At 36.2% G+C, this 22,128-nt stretch overlaps 1 protein-coding gene across 1 annotated transcript; it reads right to left on the bottom strand.

Annotated features, from left to right (window-relative positions):
• Nucleotides 1–4,240: 4,240 nt before the first annotated feature.
• On the bottom strand, nt 4,241–21,624 carry LOC113038927 (E3 ubiquitin-protein ligase RNF165-like). The gene is made up of 8 exons (XM_026196743.1): nt 21,446–21,624; nt 11,276–11,474; nt 11,012–11,137; nt 9,782–9,908; nt 9,505–9,609; nt 9,324–9,419; nt 9,141–9,244; nt 4,241–8,268 (listed from the first exon to the last, which is right to left on the bottom strand). Exons 1-8 carry the CDS (start codon nt 21,504–21,506, stop codon nt 8,151–8,153), a joined length of 936 nt encoding a protein of 311 aa, XP_026052528.1. The 5' UTR covers nt 21,507–21,624; the 3' UTR covers nt 4,241–8,150.
• Between the last annotated feature and the right edge of the window lie 504 nt (nt 21,625–22,128).

Raw genomic sequence — 22,128 nt, 5'->3', positions numbered from 1 at the left:
TAAGCTAACTGGGACTTGTTATAGCACTTCTATATCATTGCTCTTTTTGTTGTTTCTGATTGCTTCCACTGTCCTCATTTGTAAGTCGCTCTGGATAAAAGCATCTGCTAAATGTAAATGTATTACTGTAGGTGAAGCTGGACATCTTTGGCCAGTGGAGACAGAGCTGTGTTAGGTTAGCATTACCTGCCCGGTGTCAGCTTACTGCAGAAACAACGTCAAGATGAGCAGAACGCACTAGTTCATCCGCCAGAAAACTGAAGAGGAATTCAAACTGATTTAGAAAGAATGAAAGAAAGAAAGACATCATGATGGTAAGTGAATATTTGTCCTCAGTTTCTATCGTTATTCCTCTCCATTAGTGTTACTGTCCTATTTACACTGTTTTAGAATATTCTGGGGCCAGTTGCATTAACATATATTATAGCATTATAGCCTCTTTCACACAGTAATACCAGTAAAGTTCCGTAAAATTACCAGAACGACTTTACAGGTAAATTCAAAAATGCGCTGTTCACACAGTCAACGACATTCCGTCTTTTTTCCAGAAAAGCACCATTCACACATCCATTCCAAAATACCGGTAAATTCTGTGACGTAATTAATCTCTAAACAGCTGCGCTTGTATTTTTAAACACGGAGGGTAATACGTGTTCAGTATTTCTGTTTATGGTTTAATTTTTTTTTTAAATTTATTATTCATGTAACTGCTTTTGTTACAGAGACATCGTAATAGATGACTGTTTTGAATAATTAGTATACTCCCCATTAATAAAACACCCGATGCTGTCTGGAGCTGACCAATTTAGTGAAAATCGGATTGAAAGGATTAATAGCACAATGAAGTTGCGATTGTAAATTGCAGTCTGTAAGACGCACTTTGCAGAAAAGGTGCATTCACAAATGTAGCCTGATCCAAATTCATATCAAATAGTCTATCAGCGCAGATAAACATGTTGTGCGTATAAATTGAGTTCAAAATATGTCCCAAAGCACCGGAAAAATTACCATGAATGTGACAGAGGGAAATAGTAAAAATATATTTGAATTATTTACTAATAGACTAGTGTTTTCTGAGTCTGTGCCCCAAGGATGAAGTTGCCTGACTCCTCATTAGATGCGCCTCCTAAACGGATTATGATTGTATTTAGATTTTTTGTTGTTTGTTTTTATTATTTCGTTAAGTAGGAATGTCAAGCACTCTTCTTCACTGCTCCGACTTCTCGTTTGTGCCCTATCTGTTTTTCCCTATGTAAAAACTAAAATTAAAATTAAGTTGTAAAATTAAGTTGTAAAACTTAAAGTTATTGTTTTTATTATTTATTGTGTTCGGCATGGTGGGCAGCGTGTGATTTCATGCCGTGCCGCGGGTTGAGATCCACGTAGAGCTAGGCCTACAAGATTTGTGGAGTAGCAGAACCCCCAAATAGACGGACAAAAGTCATAATGGGAACAAGAAATACTCCCAATACTACTTCGTTTGTGATGGTCGTTTATTTTTTAGATATTAAGACACAATGTTTTCAGTTTATTGATGACCTGACTTTGTTGGCGACAGTTAACAGTTATTTTATCATATGTTACTGCATCACTAACAGTTTCTCTCAGATGACGACAAATTAGGCTACTTCATCCTACCGGATAATAGGAAGCGCCTTAATTTCACTGTCGCTTCAGTTGGATGGATGACATTTATTTTATTTTCTTAAACATTGGGTGAATGCTTGATGATTGGAAGACGTCTTACGTCACCGCGTTCTGAACTCTTACGTGCTCCTACCGGTAATTTTCATTCTGCGTTCACACACAGCAGAATTCCGAATTTACTGGTAATGTTACAACTTCTCATACCGTTAAATTTCCTGAACGAATTTACCGGTATTTTTTAAAAGATCCTGTTCACACATGAACTCTTTATGGAAATTTACCAGTAATTTTCCGGAAACGTCTGTATGTGTGAAAGGGCTTATAGTCACCATGCTAAGGCTTTGTCTTAAGAACTAGTTTGACTAGCCTTAATTTTCAGATATAAATTAGAGTTTTTGTTTGGCACATGCTCAGTCTGTTCTGTTCTCTCGCTAGGCGCACTGCTTTCTGATTGAATCGGATAGCATACTGCGGGAGGTCAGGGCTACGGAAATTTGTGCTATAAAGCGATTTAGAAATCGCGCACGCACGAATCGGGAATTTATGACGATTGTATATGCAGCAAAAATATCTAAGATAAATCGGTGGTTTATTCTTAAACCAATCAGCGAGCTCGAATAGTGGAAGCATAGTAAGTTTAATATTTGTTTTTTGTCATTTAATTAGATATATGAAATGATGTTATTATGTTATGATTTAGACATTTTTACATATGTTAACAATATTATTTATTTTAATAGTAATTGGCGGCCCATCTGCAATACCACCGCGACCCACTAGGAGCCCGCGGAACACAGGTTGAAAACCACTGATCTAGAGCACAGTGTTTCTTTTCCTCTAAAAGGCCTTAAAGTCAACATATCAAACTTAAAAAAGTTTTGGTAAGACATTAAAATGTATTTTAGTAAGGATGCATTAAACGGATTGAAAGTGACCGTAAAGACATGTTACAAATTAATTATTTTACAAATGAATCGCTGTTCTTTTGTACATTCTTGAGCAGCAAATCAATATATTAGAATGATTTCTTGAAGATCATGTGACACTGAAGACTGGAGGAATGATGCTGAAAATACAGCTTTGCATTAAAGTAATAAATTACATTCTTACATATATTTAAACAGAAAATAAAGTTATTTTACATTGTAATATCTCATAATTTAACTGTTTTTTACTGTATTTTAAGCAAATAAATTGATTGGTGAGCATTAAAGGGACACTAAGTAGGAATTACTCCCATCTAGTGGTGAAAAGGTATTTTGCATTCAAACTAATTTTGCTCTCCAGCGCCTCGCTTTTTCAAATGCGCGTTGCATCTACGGTAGGCGATATGTACCAAAAGGCTTTGACAGGATGTCTTCTAATAGCACTTCGTCGAGTTTTCCTTCAGGTGAACAGGTGTGTTATTTCAAACAAACTGCAACATGACCATAAACAAACAAATGTTACAGTATGAATTACTGACTGTGGAAAACATGAAATATTGTAATTAGTAGTTATGTCTTCTTTATTCGTTATATTTTCTGAATTATATGCATTGTTAGATATGAAAAAAATATTATAATATAGATTGTAACACTGACTTATCTGTCGAGAAGAAAACTGGCCACTTCAGCGTCTCTTTTGAAATCTTTATCCAGCATTAGCTCTTTCCACCTAGAAAAAGCTTCCCCGACATTAACTCTTGTTTTCTGTAATCTACGGTCACGTTTCCTTTTACGTTCTATTTTTGACTGTTTTGGCGACGATGTTTTCTTCTCCTGTGGCGCGGCATATGTATGGTCCATAATAAGAATGCAATCCAGACTTTTAAACTTGCTGGTGCAGTTTCAAGCGCCTCTCACTGCTCTGCACCTGCGTTTCTGGCTCTGACCGAAAACGCGCTGTGGAAACGCGTTGGCTTAGTACTTTTTGTCCCTCTCTGCTATTATAGTTTTGCAAGATGGCGGAACTACATGGAAGCCTCCGTCGACCTACCCGTCCCATGTATATAAAGATAATAAATTCTTCATTTACGAGGATTAGTTTAAACATTGGCATAGGTATTTGTACACCACTGAGGGCATATTTATGAATAAAAATATTGATTTTAGATAATAAAATACCTAAAAAGTTACTTATTGTCCCTTTAAGCATTTTCTTTTTTAGTGTGAGAGTGAATAATGTGCTTTGTTAACACAGAATGTAATGCATTTAATAAATTATAAAAAATAAATAAGAATATAACAGGCAACAGATATACTCTTGTCTCTCTTACTCCGTATATTCACAAATAAATGGCAAAGATGATAATATAATATAAAATGTTGTTTGCATTTGGTTTTAGCATATATGGTCTCATTAGGCATTTAAAACAGTCTGTTTGGCCCTCTAGTGTTATAATGGATATACTGCTCTCTCAACATATTGATTAATTTACAATTCTACTAAATAAAACAATATGCATGTTACAAATTAGCTTGTGCAAAGCGTCCTGTTTGTGCATAAAATCTATATTAGCTTGGACCAGCCAGAAACCACATAAAACCAGATGCCACCATGTTTATGCTGAATTTTTTCAAGTGATATGATGTTTGATACAGAAAGACAGGTGTTTAAGCATTTCAACATTTTTATTACAAAATGAGCACATACAAAAAGGATAATGTACAAGCTTTGAAATTAAACAAAATGAAAACGAAACCAAAAACATTTTAGCGATGCCACTTTTAAATTCATCATTAGTAGTAGTAATAAATAAGGTACAAAAATTCCACCAAAAGAGAATTCTAACATTTTACACAGACTTTATTTACTCGACCAGTTACGTACTAGCAGTCACACCAGCAGGAGGCGCTATTGCTTTAATATGAATGATAAATAGTCTATATTCTGCTAGAAAATCCGCTAGTGAAAAAACACCCACAGCACGCGGCACCCCTGTCACTGGCACTTTTAGGACAACATTATTATTATTAATGTCTTTTTTTTGTGTTTTGTTTTGTTTGTTTTTCAAATGCAAGCAGCAGCAGCAAAAAAAAAAAAAAAATCTATCTTCTAATATCATTAGTAGAACATCTGCACTAGTTTTTATTTTCTCTATGTAGCTGTATATTTCTGTTTAGTCATGTATATATTCAAACCTGAGAAAAACATGCATTTTAAATCTGTTGTGCTTTATCATACTCTGTTAGTCCTGACCCTGCCATGAGACAGGGAGAAAGAGAGAGAGAGAGAGAGAGACTGGCAAAATGAACTAGGACAGAGGAAAGACGATTCACATGCCCAATAACCAATAACAGAGATGAAACAGAAATAGAAATGAAAGATTGAGAAAAAATGAGCTCGTTTCAAAATCTAGTGAGTATCCTACTTAGACTAGACAGTAGCATATGCAGTGCCCTATGCAGTTACTGTCACAAAAGCTGGTGGAGAATGCGGGCAAAATTATAAATATTATTATATATATTAAGTATGCATTACAACAAAATAATTTATTTTTCCTTAAATATTTCATGTTTAATTCAATGTGGCAATTGCGGTTTCTTTGCATTTTGAAAGTAATTTCTACACCAATATTTCCCCCTGTATATCTGAGATCAGATCTCTTGTGCACTTTGTATAAGTGTCGCTGTCTCTGTACTTTGTTTGAAATCAGTCACTTAAAAGGTTTCTTTTTAGTTAGTATGCTGCCTTATAAGGTAACTTCCTATGTAGTGCAGCTTGCTAGATTTCGAACACACCCTTAGAAAGAGAGAGAATGTAAAAATTAAGAATTTAAGACTGTTAAAGAAAAAAAGCACGAGGAAAGAGAAAGCAAGCAAGTAGAGGATGTAAACATTAACAAGAATGAAAATGTTAAACAGAGAAAGAGAGACTGTAGACAGACATGAGACGAGAGAGGTATAGATCATGTAAACATTAAGAAAGACTTCCAGAGAGAAGAGTAGAGAAAGAGAAAGAGAGGAAGATTGTGTTGCAAAGGTCGCCAGAGTGGTAAAATGATGCCAGTGAGAGGGTGGCCTTGGAAAACTAAGAGTGCAAACAGGACAGCGAATCAAAACCCATAATACTCCCACTCCGCTGCCATGTCTGACCAATCAGCAAGCGGAATGTCAGTAAGGTCACAGCACCAAAGGGAGAAACACACACGAACACGACCAACCGCATGCGAAGCATTCCCGCAAACCAACTCAAACATGAGGTAAGAGTTTAATCATTTTGTGTTATTTCTAAATAAATAAAATATGATTCCATTGCAAAAAAAATGAAACTATACAAAATTAAATACGTACCCACGATATCTACAGTTAGTAATAAATTATGATTGTTAAATACTTAAGGCATTTCAACGGACATAACCCTGTGTAACGATCAACACAAGCCATCATCCGCCAATCAACACACAGAACACCGGGGGGAGGAGCCAACACAGGCAAAAATGAAGCTCATTGGCTGAAACGAATACAGCTTCGTTATGAACTTAAATGTTTTTTTATTTACCTTTGGGTCACAATGAAGCAAAATGTAACAAAAAATAAAATTTATGCTTTATTAAAGCAATCTCAGAATGTATTTTGTTATCGAAAATTGGTGAATGCGGGCAAAATCATATGATTTATGATTTTCTCTGCCAATTCTGAGTTTACATATTGCAATTCTATCTCTGAATTCTGTGTTTACATTTTTTTTTTTTTGCTTCAGCAAGGAATAAATAATAAAACAAGGAGCAGTTTCTTATTTCACAATTTTGTCTTTGAAGTTTTTTTCTCAGAGTTGTGCAAAAAATATCCGAATTACAGACTAAAAATGAATTTTTTATATATATATATTTGGTTATCCAATAGTGTAAACAAGCTTCCATAGCTGAATGCTTATACAGGGTAGATTGTTAGATTTTGAACACACCCTGAAATTTGCCAAATTTACATAAAGCAAAATTGAACCAGACATTTTTGTGGAAACACAATCCATATAAAAGGAATATCCTTGTTGCAAGTTGTTCAAATTAAACTGGAAGTGTTTAAAACTATAAACAACGAAGGCCAGAAACATACGCATTGCATAATGTGCATTTTTGCAAACTTCAGTGCTCAAGAGGGCGCCAGTGTTCAAACTTGTGCACCATTAAACCGGATGTGCTATTGTTTGTGTAGCTAGCTGTAAACATGTCAACATTAACTTGTTCAGCAAGATTCATGAAATTTGAGCTGAAACAGAAAACTACCTGCGTATGTTTCGGGCCAAATACGAATAATTCCTGCGTGGCGCTCATCCGTCTCGACCTGCTTTTGTGCTGTTGGCGGATGGTCCTCTATCACACCACATTCTACATTGTAGTTCTAGCAATACAGCATAGCAACCAGCATAGCAACCACGAGGGGAGACCTGTCACACAAGAACACCGTTGGACACACACAAGCCCCGCCCCCTCCAAATACTGCATGTTTTAAATACCAATAATAAATACAGTAATCATGGCAGCGCAGCACCAGAGTGAGGCCGGGCACTTTAGCTATGCTCACATGTGCTTTTTTTCAGTAGGCATTTAGGGTCAAAGGTCATGGCAGGGTCTCTTTCGCGCACACAAACACGCACACACACGCGCTACATGAGTCTGATAATGTTACGGATCGTCACAGCTTAAAGGAGCTAATACACATCCATGCATTCGCGCGCACACGCCTACGCACTCTTCCAGGTGTACCTTGAAACAACAACCCAAGCACAGATGCATGCAACTACTACTGCGCCTATCTACACGAGTCCACCAATCACGACATTTTCCGCGTATTTTTTATTTTTTTTGTAAGACAACAGCCGTCCTCCTGCTGTCTCGGAAATGAGTTGCTTTTGTGTTTTTTCTTGTTGTTGCGTGTTCTTTTTTGGCTTCTCTACATGCACCATCGTGCGCTGATTAACCATGAAAATATTAACACACATACACGCACCAAAATGGTGAACAAGCGCACAAATGCACACACTCAAGCCGAAGTAGCTCCAGTGTGTAAGACTAAAGCAGTATTGCAGATCAGAAATACAGTGGACACACACACACACACACACTCCAGCAGCTAGATTTGACAGTGTCTTATCCGCCATGTATAGATTAAATGTAACATGTAAGTGTGTGAGTGTGTGTGTATTGTATGCAAGCTGAGGGTCTTTAGTAAAGTTCATGGCTTAAGGAATTGCACAAATACACACACATATGCTACGGACACACACCATTTCCCTACAGACAGAATCAATCCTCGCAACAGACCCTTTTTAGTTTCTACCAGCACGTGTGTGTGTGTGTGTGTGTGTGTGTGTGTGTGTGTGTGTAGTGTCAGTTATTGTCATTGGCTCAGTAAAGCGTGTGAGTGTGTGTTTAGTGTGTGTTGGATGGCTCATCATACACGTGTGTAGATAATATAAAGTGTGTGTGTGTGTGTGTTTGTGTGTGGATGTATAAGAGTGAAATAGAGCATGTGTGTGAATGAGAGTTATTTTTTAATGCGTGTTGTTTCGCCGGGTGCGTTTCAGCTCTCAGGGGTGAGCTGTGTTTGGATGTCCACTCTGCAGATGGGACACTTCCTACTGGTGGCCAGCCACTGATCCACACACACCTGATGGAACAAATGCATACAGGGTAACCGCCTGAAAACAGAGAGAGAGAGAGAGAGAGAGAGAGAGAGAGAGAGAGAGATCGTTTATTAGGATGAGTTGAACTGCATTACCATACTGCATTTTGTATTTAGACATGCTCTGTTAAAAACTGAAATACAAATGAATTAAGGTTAAAAGGAAATATGAAAATAATTACAAATGTAGATGCAAAAATTACTGAAATGAAAAGGAAACACTAAAAATACAAAAATAAAAGTCAATTCAAAATATTAAAAAAAAAAATACTTTAACCGTAGCATTTATAGTAACATTTAAGGATGCAAACATTTGTACCTCCAGTGGTTTTAAGTTCACATATAAATAATTTAAAAACACATTTTCATGCAATTAATTATCTGCTCATCAACTCCTGGTGTTATACTTTTGTTCAAAAGTTTGAACAAAAACTTTTTTTATTATTATTATAATTAGTATTATTTTTATGCAGGGAGGATGCAATAAATTGATTAAATGTGACAGAAAAGACATTTATAATGCCACAAAAAAAAAAAAAATCTAATAAATTATTAATTTTTTTTTTTAGAACAGCAATGTTATCTATTCAGAAAATCAGTATATTATAATGATTTCTGAAGGATCATGTGACTCTGAAGACTGGAGGAATGATGCTGAAAATACAGCTTTGCATCACAGGAATAAATTACATTTTACAATATATTCAAATGGAATACAATTGTATTAAACTGTAATGATATGTCACAGTATAACGGATTTTACTTGATATTTGATCAAATAAATGGTGGGCAGAATATTCTTTTTTCCAAAAACATTAAAATATAATCTTACTGACCAATGTTTTTGAACGACAGTGTATAGTTTCATCTGTCTTTATTATATACTACCTGACATCTTCTCCATCCTCCAGCATGGAGAGGCAAATGGTGCATTTCTCATCCACATCTGACTCTTCCTCACTCTCATATAACTTCAGCTCCAGCGGCTTCCGCTACACACACACAAACACAGACACAAGTGTGTAAGGACATGAAAATGAAGGTTTGAATATGAACAGTGTGTGCATGTACCTTCTTGTATTTGTGTGGGAAGGTGAATCTCTCTATGGTGGTCTGTATGGCCCCTCGGTTGACGCTTCCCAGTCGATCCTCCAGCTGTAGCAGCTCCTGCACACGATCACAGACTCGGTGTTAAACAGAGCAAAAAAGCTATGTATGTGAGTTACTGTTCACCTGTCTGTGTGTGTTTTACCTCATAGCTCTCTCGAACAGCTGATGAGTGTCTGCTGGGACTCAAGCTCTGCAGTGCCAGCAGGTGGAGCTGTGGATACGGATAATTCCTGATCTCATGGACAACCTATAGGAAACACAACATACTGTACATGTCTGCTACAAACATTGGACCACATTCAACACTTGCACTTACTATAAAACACTTCTAAATAAAGAAAAAAAGTAAAAAGTAATACCTTTTTCATATAGAGAATATTTGCATATAATGTGATATATTTATATATATAAACACTCACCACTTGGGTGGAGGAGGTGTTCCTGGGGAGGTGGTGCATTCTGGGAGAGGCCAGGTAATGCTGGTAGGGTTGAGGGATCTGCTGCAGAGGATACTGATATGGCACTCCTGCGTCCACGCTTAGGTCCCTAAAAGCACACATTTACAACTTAATAAAAGCAATTTCAAAACAACATCAGCAGCAGGGAATTTATGTACTGTATGTTTTTTGTGACTATGAAGATCATTCCTAAATATTAAGGAAGTTTATTTGCTATGGAAGCTTACCTCTGCCATAGAATAAAAAAGAAAAAAATATAGATATAATTGTGACTTTGATCACAATTCTGAGAAAAAAGTCAGGACTGCATGGTTTCAATGGGTCTACGATGCATTTAGGCTTATGATGCTTTTGGGATATGTAGCTCAGGATTGCAAGACGATAACTCACAGTTGCGAGAAAAAAATCAGAGTTAAAAAGTTGCAATGTTACACTACAATGTTTTTTTGCAAAAAACAAACAAACCAAAAACAGAACTGACTGAATTGAGATGTAAACTCAGAATTAAAAGATAAAGTCAGAATTCCAAGATGCCAACTGAAAATTCCCACAGAAAGCGGTCTCAATTGCAAAATGTAAACTTAGAATTCTGAAAAAAAGTCTGAATTGAGAAGAAAAAAGTAAAAATATAAACTCCGAATTCTAAACAAAAAACGTCAATTGCGAGCTGTAAACTCGCAATTAAAAGAATAAACTCAGAATTCAGAGAGAATACAGTCAAAATTGCAAAATGCATACTCAAGGATGAAAAAATTCCAAGATGTCAACTGAGAATTCCCAGAGGAAGAATTCCTAATTTAGAATTCTGAAAAAAAATTCTAAATTAAGATGTAAATTGAGATTCAAACTCAGAATTCTAAACAAGTACAACTAACATCAAAACTGTGAGATGTAAACTCACAATAACAAGTTTCTAACTTGCAATTGCAAAGTTTATATTAATAAAAAATACAAAGTTTGAACTGAGTTAGAAACTGCAATATATATATATATATATATATATATATATATATAATATATATATATATATATATATATATATATATATATATAATATATATATATATATATATATATATATATATACACACAAAGAAAAGCCTGAATTCGTCACATTTACCCATTCTATGGTGGAAATTAATTGCAATATTTTACTGCTGTTTTGTATGCGTGTGGTTTTGAACAACTCACCAATCAGTGCCTTCGGCCAGGTATCTGGGCTGCTGTGGGATTGGCTGAGGGACATGGAGGGGCGGAGCATATTCATATCCTGGGCGTAACCGATGTGTGTTCAGCGGGACTCGCTCCTGTGTGCGTCTGATGAGATGCGGAAGTATGAGGAATAGAATGGACGTTTTATTTATCAATTTTTTTTATTTTCTTCTTATTTTGTCTTTTACCTTAAATAAATATAACTTTTATATAACTGAACATGTACAGGTGTGTGTTTTGTACCTGCGCTGCAGTAGCTGTTGCTGGATGAGGTATTGCTGCTGTAAGGCCTGAGGTAAGAAAGGGGGCGGGACTTCCTGGTACTGAGGCGGGGCGAGGGGAGGGGGCGGGAACTCAGCAGGCAGCGGCGTTGCTGTAGCAGCCAGGTGGAAATGCCGGCAGGAGGTAGCATGACTATGCTGGTGCCTGCTAAAATGTGCTCCTGTACGGGACAAGCAATATCCCATCAGAGATCAGAGACAACAGGTGAAGATGACAAGGCTATAGTCCAGAATGCTGTGCTCAATATGCAAAATAAACATTTATTTCTAAGATAATAACTAGATTCCATTTACATAAAATGATGACATGTGACATTAACTGTACGGCTTTTTAAATGTAAAAAGGTTTCAGATATTCAGACTGATCCAGGAAATGGTATTAAATCATTTATAAATCGTTATATAAGTAAATAAAAAAAATCATATACACACATTATATATATATAATTTTTTTTAAATAGTATGCAGTATACAGCATAAAATGCACAGCATTCGTTAAAGAGTACAATCATATTCCATTCTAAATGCAGTTTGCAAAATTTCACTTACATTTTTTATTTACTATAGTAACATTGGTTTCTGCGAAAATACCACATGTACTGCAGTTATTATTATTACAGAAATATCTAAAACAAAATAAATAAATGAAAACAACCAACTAAAATTTTATGTTTGTCAAAAGTAAAACATTAAAATAAACAGAATAGCAAACGAAATTACAATAAAAAAAAAATAAAAATAAATTCAAATTAAATTAATGAAAAAAATAAAAAATATGGTCTAAAAAAAAGGTATAATTTGGCATTAGCCACTGACAAAATAAAGCAAAGACAAAATAAATAAAATAACAGTAGCTTAATAAAAATTCTAAAATCTAATAATAAAAAATCAAAATCAAAATCAAATGAACTATTTGCGATTTCAATGTAGTTTTTTATATAGTAGAAATAATATCTGGAGTAAATGGCAATTTAAAAGAAACTATGTTTACCATGGTAAATGTTTGTAAGTGTTAGTGGTGTGGTGTATTATCTTATTAGCAGAACATGAAGCAGAACCAGAGCCAGCCGTTCTGATTGATGTCCAGCTTCAGAGAATATTACCTGTTCTTTATATAACTGAAGCCAGCTGACGAATCTTACGCTTCGACACCTTGCTGGATCTAACGTCCCGCGTTACGGCAGGTAGGACTCGTTCTTTATCTGGATTACCACAGATCCAACTGATCCCATTCCCTCAGGATTAGTTGTGTGTGTTTTTCAGGGGAAATATACTAGACCTAATGGTGTCAGGCTGGAGAGCTTGTTTAAGATGGAAACTATCCATCTTATTTTTATATAAATTTGGAAGCCTATTTCCACCATGTATACAAAGAAGAAAATTACATAAATCCTAACTATGTGATAAAAAAAGTTTAAATTTCGACAATAAATCAATTTATGATAAAAATCAAAACATTGTTATGAGATAAAAAAAGTCAAAGTTATGACCTAGAAAGTCATAATTAGAAGTCAAAATTATGACAAAATGGTGTCTTTAAAGGTCAAAATTGATTTTAAGATAGTGTTATGAAAAGCGATATACCGTTTCCTAGCATTATTTGTCTAGTTATTTGCCTACAGTGGCTAATGAAGCGGACGTCTCACACATTCACTGTAAATCACTTGGTTCCTGTGTTGCAAAAGAAGGTGGATCAGCCCTGATGACAGGTGTTTGTGAGAGTGGACCCGGCTGATTCAGCAGTCACACGGATTGAGTGACGGACATAACACAGACAGATGGAGAGACACACGGAGGGGGAGGGAATGATGGGATTGAGGAGGGGGAGGGGCGGGGTTTGACAGCTGCTCCTCAAAGTTCTATTTCAGCTGTTCAGCTGTCCAGCTCACACACACACACACACACACACACCCACACAGGGTTATCATGGTCTATGGGCCTTCCCATTTACATACACTGTAAAAAAAAATCCAACTTTCGAAAAGTTCTACTAACCAATGCAAAAAAATTCTGTTAAACAAAAGTTGTTTTGTTTACCTTACTTAGATACTCTACTATACTATCTTTATCCCCACAACATAGGGGGAAAAATAACACAGAGTAAGTGAAAAGGTTGCTATTTTCTAACATAATCCTGCTTTGGTGATGCCTTAAAACCTTTTAAGAATTTTAATATTAAACAGATCTTTGGAATACTTTATTGTGGTTTGTGTAATTCACAACAAGTCAGAAGCTTTTCAAACTATAATTGCAATATGTACATAAAAAGAGATGAAACTAACACCGCTATATATACACATGACTGTCCAAAAGGTTAAGGGCTGTAAGATTTTTAGTTTCTCAAGGGAGTCTCTTTTGCTCATTTATTTGATCAAAATAAAGCTAAATCAGAAATAATATTACTATTCAAAATAGCTATGGAAAAAAAAGATTGCTATATTATTTAATTTTATTTATATTATTTATATATATTATCTTCGCTGGGAAAAATTGTTATTTAAAAAAAATGTTATATGTTATATATATATATATATATATTTTTTTTTAAGAATTACATTTTTCCAGCGAAGATGCACTGAATTGATGCGTATTGTTAAAGACATTTATAAGGGATTTGGGGTGAAATATATAAATAACATTTGAACAGTTAATATATACACAGCTAAATATGCAGAAAATGACTACCTCAATCATCCCTCTTTATGCAATAATGCATGTACAGTATAAACAGTGTCTGGTCTTTCAGATCTGTGTTTGAGTAATGCAGAATGAAGAGTTTACCACTATTTGTAAGGTTGTGATGGCATAAAAGCATGAATCTGACCTCTGCGTTAAAAAAAAGAGTTCACACAAATGAATACTGTGATATCGTGTTGTTCTAAACCTCCATGACTGTGTTTCTTCTAATGAACACACACGCAAAAGAGATTTTGAAGAACGTTGAGTCCAAACAACATTGGACACCACTGACTTTCATTGTACAGACAAAAGAACAAGACATTTTTTCAAAATAGCACTTTTGGCTTTCTATACTAATTGCTAGAATTTTAACTTTACTACATTCTGAACTCTTGGTTTTTCAGCATCGCTCATTTCTAGCAGTATTTTGCGTGAAACCGTTGGTTTTGAATTGCATTTTTTTTTTTCCTGAGGTGAATATGAGGACAAAATCGTGTTGTAACGGGTCACGGGAAACATTTCAAAATGCTCCGAAGACTTTGGCCTCGGGGGAAAACGAAACCCACTCACGCATGGAGGACAAGATGGGATTTTTTGAGTGCAAGGGTGCAGAAAGTGTTGATATGGAATCGTTATGGTCTCATTTCACAGCGCCTTCAGAGAACAGAACAGAGGAGAAACCGGTGATTTTCTCAGTGGGAAATATTCCCCAGGGCTCCAGAAATTCAAGGAAACTCTTAGATCAGCAGAAACGTATGGAGCGTGCAGTTCACGCGCTCTGAATTCTAATGATCTTGTTCCTCTGCATCCCTCACAAACCCGGGCAAAAATATTGATCAGTGAATAATAGTGCGATGCACTCGCCATCCAGTATATAGCACATTGTGAGTCTCTAGTAAACCATGAACTCTTCTGTATGAGATTATGACATTTATGGACTAGAAATGATCTGACCTCCATCATTAGAAATAAAGGTCATCACCTGAAGGTCAAGCAGCAGAGCTTAAGAATGAGTTCTGCTGAGATTAAACCTCATTCATATGCGTTTTATCCTACTCTTATGACCTGACCCTTATCCCATGATCCTTTTAACTAATAACTCATCTGATTTTATTCAGATCATTTTTCCCTGCAGTTTGTGTAATCATAAGCTTTTTGCATAATGTATCTGAACAGATCGATTCTCTGTGTTGACAGATTCTATACAAGTTTATGATTGGTCGTCCATTTAAACCATCAAAAAATGGTGTCTATGAATAAACATCATTAGACTGAGCTAATCATATTAAACCTGAGGTACCCTAAAATCAACATGAAAGCCAATTGATCATTTTCATTTCATAATCTGATGTATTCAACCGTTCAAATGCTTGGGGTGGTAAGTTTTCTATGTTTTTGAAAGAAGTCTCTTCTGCTCACCAAACGTTCTATTTATCTTGGGCAAAAAATAAAACAACAACAAAAAAAAATCTATAAAAATTGTGAAATATTATTACAGTTTCAAATAACCATTTCTTATTTTAATATCACTTTAAAATGCAATTTATTTCTGTGATGCAATGCTGAATTTTCAGCATCATTCCTCTGGTCTTCAGTGAAATTCTAATATGCAGATTTGCTGTTCAAGAAACATTATGATCAAGGTTGAAAACCCTTGTGCTGCTTTATAATTTTCTGTAATCAAAATGATTTTTGTGGATAAGTAGTTTTAAAAGAACAGCATTTATTTGGAAAAAATCTTCTGCAACAAAAAAGTCACTTTTGATCAATTTAATGCATCCTTGCTGAATAAAAGTATTAATTTCTTTAAAACAATATCTTACCCTTTACTTTTGAACGGCCAGTGTACTTCCAAATGCAATAAGATTTACTGTCAAAAAAATAAAAAATAAAAATGATTGGAAAGCAGATGCACATTAAGCATGTAAATTCAGTCATTTCTGACTTCATGTTGACTTTAAGTATCGATTTTTCCTTTGAAATCCGTTTCTCCAGAAGAAACAATGAAGACGAAGGGGAGATACACTAATGCAGGAGGTCAGATAGTGAGATGCAGATGGGATGTGTGAGACTTGAAGTGACTACTTTGCCTCCATATTTGTGAGTGCACATTCCCATGATTCACTCTGACGAGTGGGAGGAGCAGAGATGGCTCGGGGGTGGGGCCAAAGAGTGGAGTGGGAGGGGTTTGAGGGAACGACACATGGAAATCAGCAGAGAGCACACTGAGGATTAGGGGAAAATCTACAGTCTTTATTGGAAAATATTAGTAAGAGTGGAATTGTGTAATCATAATAATAGTAATAATAATAATAATTCCATGCAAATAAAGAGCGAAGGCAAGGCCCAACCATGCTCCATAAAGTTAACATAACAGAAGCAGCATCCAATGGGTAGATGTGTATGCTACAACACGTCAGTACAGCAGGACATGTCTACACAAAGATACATTGGAGTTTGCTGTTCAATGTTCCAAAACAAAGAAACAATCAAAATCAAGAGGAAAATAACAAACATGGTCATGCATTACAGCCTAGTACAGGAACAGAAGGCAGAGAACCACAACCAAAGAAATAGAGACATTTCCATACTAGGAGGACTTCTACAGTGCAGTTCTAGTGATCCCTGTAAAGTGGATGACATTCACGCTCGCACAGCACAGCTAGGCTAATGCTGGCTTTGCAGCATGGGGAAATCAAATGAATGAGGGTCGGTTTGAGTGGCGGTCGGGTGCAGTGTGCCAGGCAAGATCCAGAAACTACCACTTTGATACTCGTTTCGGTTTCTTCAGAGTCATTTGAATACTTCCAAGCCAAATGCGGCTTTTTTTCTTAAATAACATACACCATTTAGGTCATCTTTAAAGGAATATTAGAATCACTGACAGTTTACCCACCCCCAGGTCATCCAAGATCTAGAGGAGTTTGTTTCTTCATCAGAACAGATTTATAGAAATGTAGCATTGCATTTCTCAGCAGTGAACGGGTGCCGTTAGAGTGAATGTCCAAACAGCTGATTATTATTAAAAATTAAATAATAATCTAGTCCATCAACATCTTTCATTAACATCTTGTGAAGCCCAAAGCTCCATATTTGTAAGAAAAACACCATCAAGACATGTTTGCTTTAAAACCCTGCTTATAGCCATAATCCATAATGCTGCTTCCTCCAATGAAAAAGTCCATCACTTGTTCTCTTCTCATATCAAAAATGCACTCACATTTGTTTAGAACGGTGTACGCTTTTAAACAGTGCTTAAAGGGTTAGTTAACCCCAAAATTCAAGTTATGTAATTACTTACCTTCATGTTGCTCCAAACCCGTAAGAGCTTCATTCATCTTCGGAACACAAATTTAGATATTTTTAGACAGCAACACAACGGAGATGTTCCCAGGTCCAGAAACTTAATACATCAGTAAAACAGTCCATGTGGCATCAGTGGCTCAACTTCAACAAAAATAACTATTTACTTAACCATTCTTCTACCCAGAGTTATGTCTTCCGCCATTTTGGAGAGTACCCAAGAATGTACTGGACATAACCATCGCTGTTTATGTTGGGGGGGGGGGGGGAATGAATGAAGGTAATTTGGGTAATAAGTGTTGTTTATGCTTAGGGAAAGCGTGCATATGCATTGTAATACTCTCTAAAATGACGGAAGGCGTAACTTGGGGGAGAAGAACGGTTGGTTGAGTAAATGATCATTTTTTGTTTTCTTTGCCCCCAAAAAAAAAAGTATTCTCGTAGCATAGCAAAACTGAAGTTAAACCCCTGATGTCACATGGACAGTTTTACCGATGGGACCTGGGAACACTTCAGTTGTTTTGCGGGCCATGGAGGGTCATATAGCTTTCAAAGTTCATCAAAAATATCTTTAATCTTGGAACAACATGAGGGTGAGTTATTAATAACAGCATTTTCTTTTTGGGGTGAACAAACCTTTTAATCTGTGCATATTTCTCTCCTGAATCAGACAAGACAACTTCTCTGGAGAAAGAAATATTATGGATACGAGACCTGTTTAAAGATAAAATGCTTTAATAATTGATGTTTCTTATGAACATGCAGCTTTCTGTTTCTCAAGAGGTTTCTCAATAGACTGGAGTGCATGACTTATTCTGATGTTTTTATCAGCTGTTTAGACTCACTCTGACGGCACCCATTCACTGCAGTGGATCTATTGGTGAACAAGTGATGCAAGGCACATTTCTCCAAATCTGATGAGGCAGCAAACTCATCTATGGGATGTCCTGAGGGTGAGAATATTTTCAACTGATGTTTCAGTCATTTTTGGGTGAACTTATCCTTGACATCGTCACATCAAATAGCAAAATATTTCACAGGTGAGCACTATGCTCATCTTAAATGTGCTTTGTGTCAACCTTAAGTCTTGAAATAGTAGCTTTAATATGGTTTCCATATGTTACTCTTTGAGGATTAATAAAGCTGAATGTATTCAACCTCTGAAGATAATACCACAATGGTTACGCAGCCCATATGCTGTCAAAAGGCTTTTCATATCATAAATAGTAACCAAAAACTCCAAAAGCTTGTGAAGAACTTGCATTCAGTCACATACAAGAGCCACTTGCATTTTTGGCCTTCAAAACCACCGAACGCAAATGAGATTTCAGAGTTTCAGTGGAGAAGATAATTAGTGAATAATAACTTAAATTTCCTTTGGAAGATGTCAGAAGACTTGAAATATAGTGTACGAGCCATTTAATCCAGGGTTATTAACGTCCACTAAAATTACTAAAACCATTTTTGTTACGTAAGAAAGCTAAATCATGCAGAATAATAATAATTATATTGGATGAAAAACATTACATTTCAGTTAGTTTATTTATATTTGTGTTTAGTTTAAGCGAAAGCGCTAAAATTGCTAACTAGAAGCAAATAAAAACTGAAATAAAATACAAATAGCAATATTTAAAAATACTACAAATATTTATTAATTTTATTTTTTTCCATTCTAGAGCCCTGTCAATCCATCAAAAATATTTTTTAACCAAAACAAATCACAGCATATGGGTGTCGAACAACAAAGGTAAACAAATACTAACAGAATTTCTTTTTCTGCTAATAATTCATTTAAGGAATATATATATATATATATATTAAATGATTAATGAGTCGAAACCCAAAGAACGAAGGGCCATCGACTGAGATATTATCGATCCCAACTGTACATGCATAATTAGAAAAGAAAAGTGTATGTCAAGCTTCTCTAGTAAGTTTCTGAGTCCAAATCTGTGGCAAATCCCACTGGCACAGCACACCTTTCCAGAAGACAAGACAGAGACAGTGTTTAGGGGTCGATCAAGCCCGGCTATGATCGAGTGAGAGGCAAACGCATCCACTTGACAGAAATTTACAGCAAAAATGTTGGTCTATTCACACTGAGTATGGGACAAATCACAATGACAGTCGTAAAAAAAGCTAAATGCTACAATGAGTTGTTATTTTCGTCAAAGCAACAATGACCATTTAAAAATAAGAAGACAAGAGAATTCTTCTAGAGAAGAGAGAGTGTTATTCTGCAGTCGGTTACACAGGAGGAGATACTGGATGAGTGAGAGTTTGTTTGTAATGTCGTCTTCAGATGGAAAGAGAGGGAATGAGAAGAGGGAGTCACAACACAGCTAGATGCAGGGCAGGCAGAGGCTATAGCACAGCAGCGGCGGGTGATCGTTAGATACACAATGGAAGGGAACAGAGCTCTGAAAAAAAATGCGGTATGTAGAATCAGCCCCCAGACTATGGAACAAGAAAAAAAATAGAAACAAATACAAGCACAATCAATGAAACCATCGGTGCTAGAGCATGGCTACAAAATGCACCTCAAATTATTACTATTATTATAATTGCACAATTGCACACAAACATCAATGCATTTGTTTTCCTGCTGGTGACGGTAAAAATCATACACTAACATATTATTTAATATTATAGATTTTAATATAGATGCTAGTACAGTAGGGCTACAAAATGCATCTCAAATTACTAGAATTATTATTGTTGCACAAATATATTGATGCATTGCTCTTCTGCTGCTTACTCTAAAATTGCACACATTTTTTACACATTTCTCGTATTGATGCATTTGTTTATCTAATGGTGCTAATGGGCGACAGGAACATTTGTATACTAGTAAATTATTCAATTGCACACGTTTGAAATACAAAATGCACCTACTGATCTATAAGTGAATGCACCTCATATTACTATTATTATTTATTGCACAAATGCACACACACACACACACATATATATATAAATATAAATGCATTATATGTTGTTTTTCTGCTGGTGACAGTAAAATGCATATACCATGATTATTTAATGCCACATTTTATATACAGATTCGGGTACAAAAATGCATCTCATTGCATCTATTGAATCGAATATTATTATTTTACAATTTATAGCATGGATGCATCTGATATTCCGTTAGTGTCAACAAAATGCATAACTAACCACTAATTATTTAACTGCACAATTTATACAAATGAATGCATCTTGGTTAAGCATGGCTATAAAATGCAAACCATAGTAAGTTTATGATTTTACTGCATATTAAATATGAATACCGGTGCAAAACGGCATTTCTGCTTATTATTATTGACGCGCACAGATACTGTACATGGATGCACCTTTTTTTCCCTGTCCAGACATGGCTGGTTAAGGTGGGATTTAAGATCCAGGTGTTTTTTCGTTTTCTAATCTCCATTATAGCAGAATTTAACACACTTCATGCTGCGATCGATATTTAGACATTAAAACGATCCAAATGTTCCATGCATTCGTGTGTGAGGGGCTACTGGCAGGTTCAGCTGAGGATATTTCAGTAGCACTGCAGCTGTCCATCAGCACACTGACTGCTGAAGCCATGTTTAATTATTCATAAACAAAACCGCACACGACGGAACGCATGTGAGGGAATTTAACGGATCGTAACGCGTTATCTACACTGCAACGAGCTCAAACCCCGTCAAAGCTGTCGACGCTGCAAACGCGCGACTTTGTGGATTTATAACACAAAGGTTCGCGTTCGTCGCATCGCGCTGAAAGCTCATAACAACTGCGTTTTAGTTTGACGCGCCCCATTGAGGAGCTGTGCGCAAGACAAACACACGAATACGCATAAACGCGCGGAGATATTTCTAAATTAAAGCCTACATATTTGACACGAAGGATAACGGTAAGGAACGTGCTATGCGTTTTCCAAATTGTGACCAGATAACGATTTACCCAGTGAATTATTAAATCTCACTTGCCTTTCTGGTTTATCCATATGATTGATATGTTCTCTAATGTTACGCCACTGAGCGAATCGCTCCGTATTTGTGTTAGAAAATACGCGACGCTCCGCCAGGCCAGCAGCCTTTGATCACAAAACACGCGTGAAAAAAGACGCGAGCGCGTGCGACAGTAAATAAGGCGTTATTACCTCTACTTCTGACCGAACCGAAGACGGGAAGGACCAGATATCCGACGTGCACTAACACCATCCTGGCTCCTTTGTTGCTGTGCTGCCCATGGACACCTTCGCCTTCCAATACGAGACCATTCAAAATGCAGCCCAGACGCCAGCTGCACGCACACAAAGAGATCGGCAGCCAATCAGCGAGCCCTGCGCCGCTTCCTGTGGCTCCGGTCTCAGCCAATCAGAGCGCTCGGCACGGCGGCGAGTCTTTTGTGAATTAGCTGTAGGGGGGTTTGACTTACTGGACGCGACGGAAACGCGCAGTTACCAAAACGCGTCAAGATTAGTAAACCATGACGTAAGCGTGCAAATACATTTTGATACATATAATAAAAAAATATAAATAAAAACGCATTACGAAGTTAGTTTAGGTTGTGCAATCAATCTATTTTTTTGTTCCAAGGTCATGTGTTACATGTTCATCCTTACCATAAATAAATACATAAAAGTTTATTTAAGGATTAGAATAAACACGCTAACCCTAAATATTATCCATAGTAGGGTACCCGCTTTTTATTGTACCTGGCAGACAATAAAAATACCGAAAATCCGACAGATTTTAGATATTTCTGGCAAAATTTTTTTAAAGATGTTTTTATTTATTTTTTATTTTACTCATACACTTTTAAAAAGTAAGGTTCCAAAGC

The sequence above is a fragment of the Carassius auratus genome, chromosome 21 (genome assembly GCF_003368295.1).
Source record: "Carassius auratus strain Wakin chromosome 21, ASM336829v1, whole genome shotgun sequence".
Classification (NCBI taxonomy): Eukaryota; Metazoa; Chordata; class Actinopteri; order Cypriniformes; family Cyprinidae; genus Carassius; species Carassius auratus.
Note: the sequence above shows the minus strand (reverse complement) of the source record. Positions and strands in the feature narration are given on the sequence as shown.

Coding starts and splice junctions, on each gene's coding strand:
- LOC113038927 (XM_026196743.1), bottom strand. CDS start 21,506: ATGGTGTTAGTGCACGTCGGATATCTGGTCCTTCCCGTCTTCGGTTCG. Junction 9,245..9,323: donor TCCCACACAAATACAAGAAG/GTACATGCACAC, acceptor GTGTGTGTGTAG/CGGAAGCCGCTGGAGCTGAA. Junction 8,269..9,140: donor GAGGATGGAGAAGATGTCAG/GTAGTATATAAT, acceptor CTCTGTTTTCAG/GCGGTTACCCTGTATGCATT.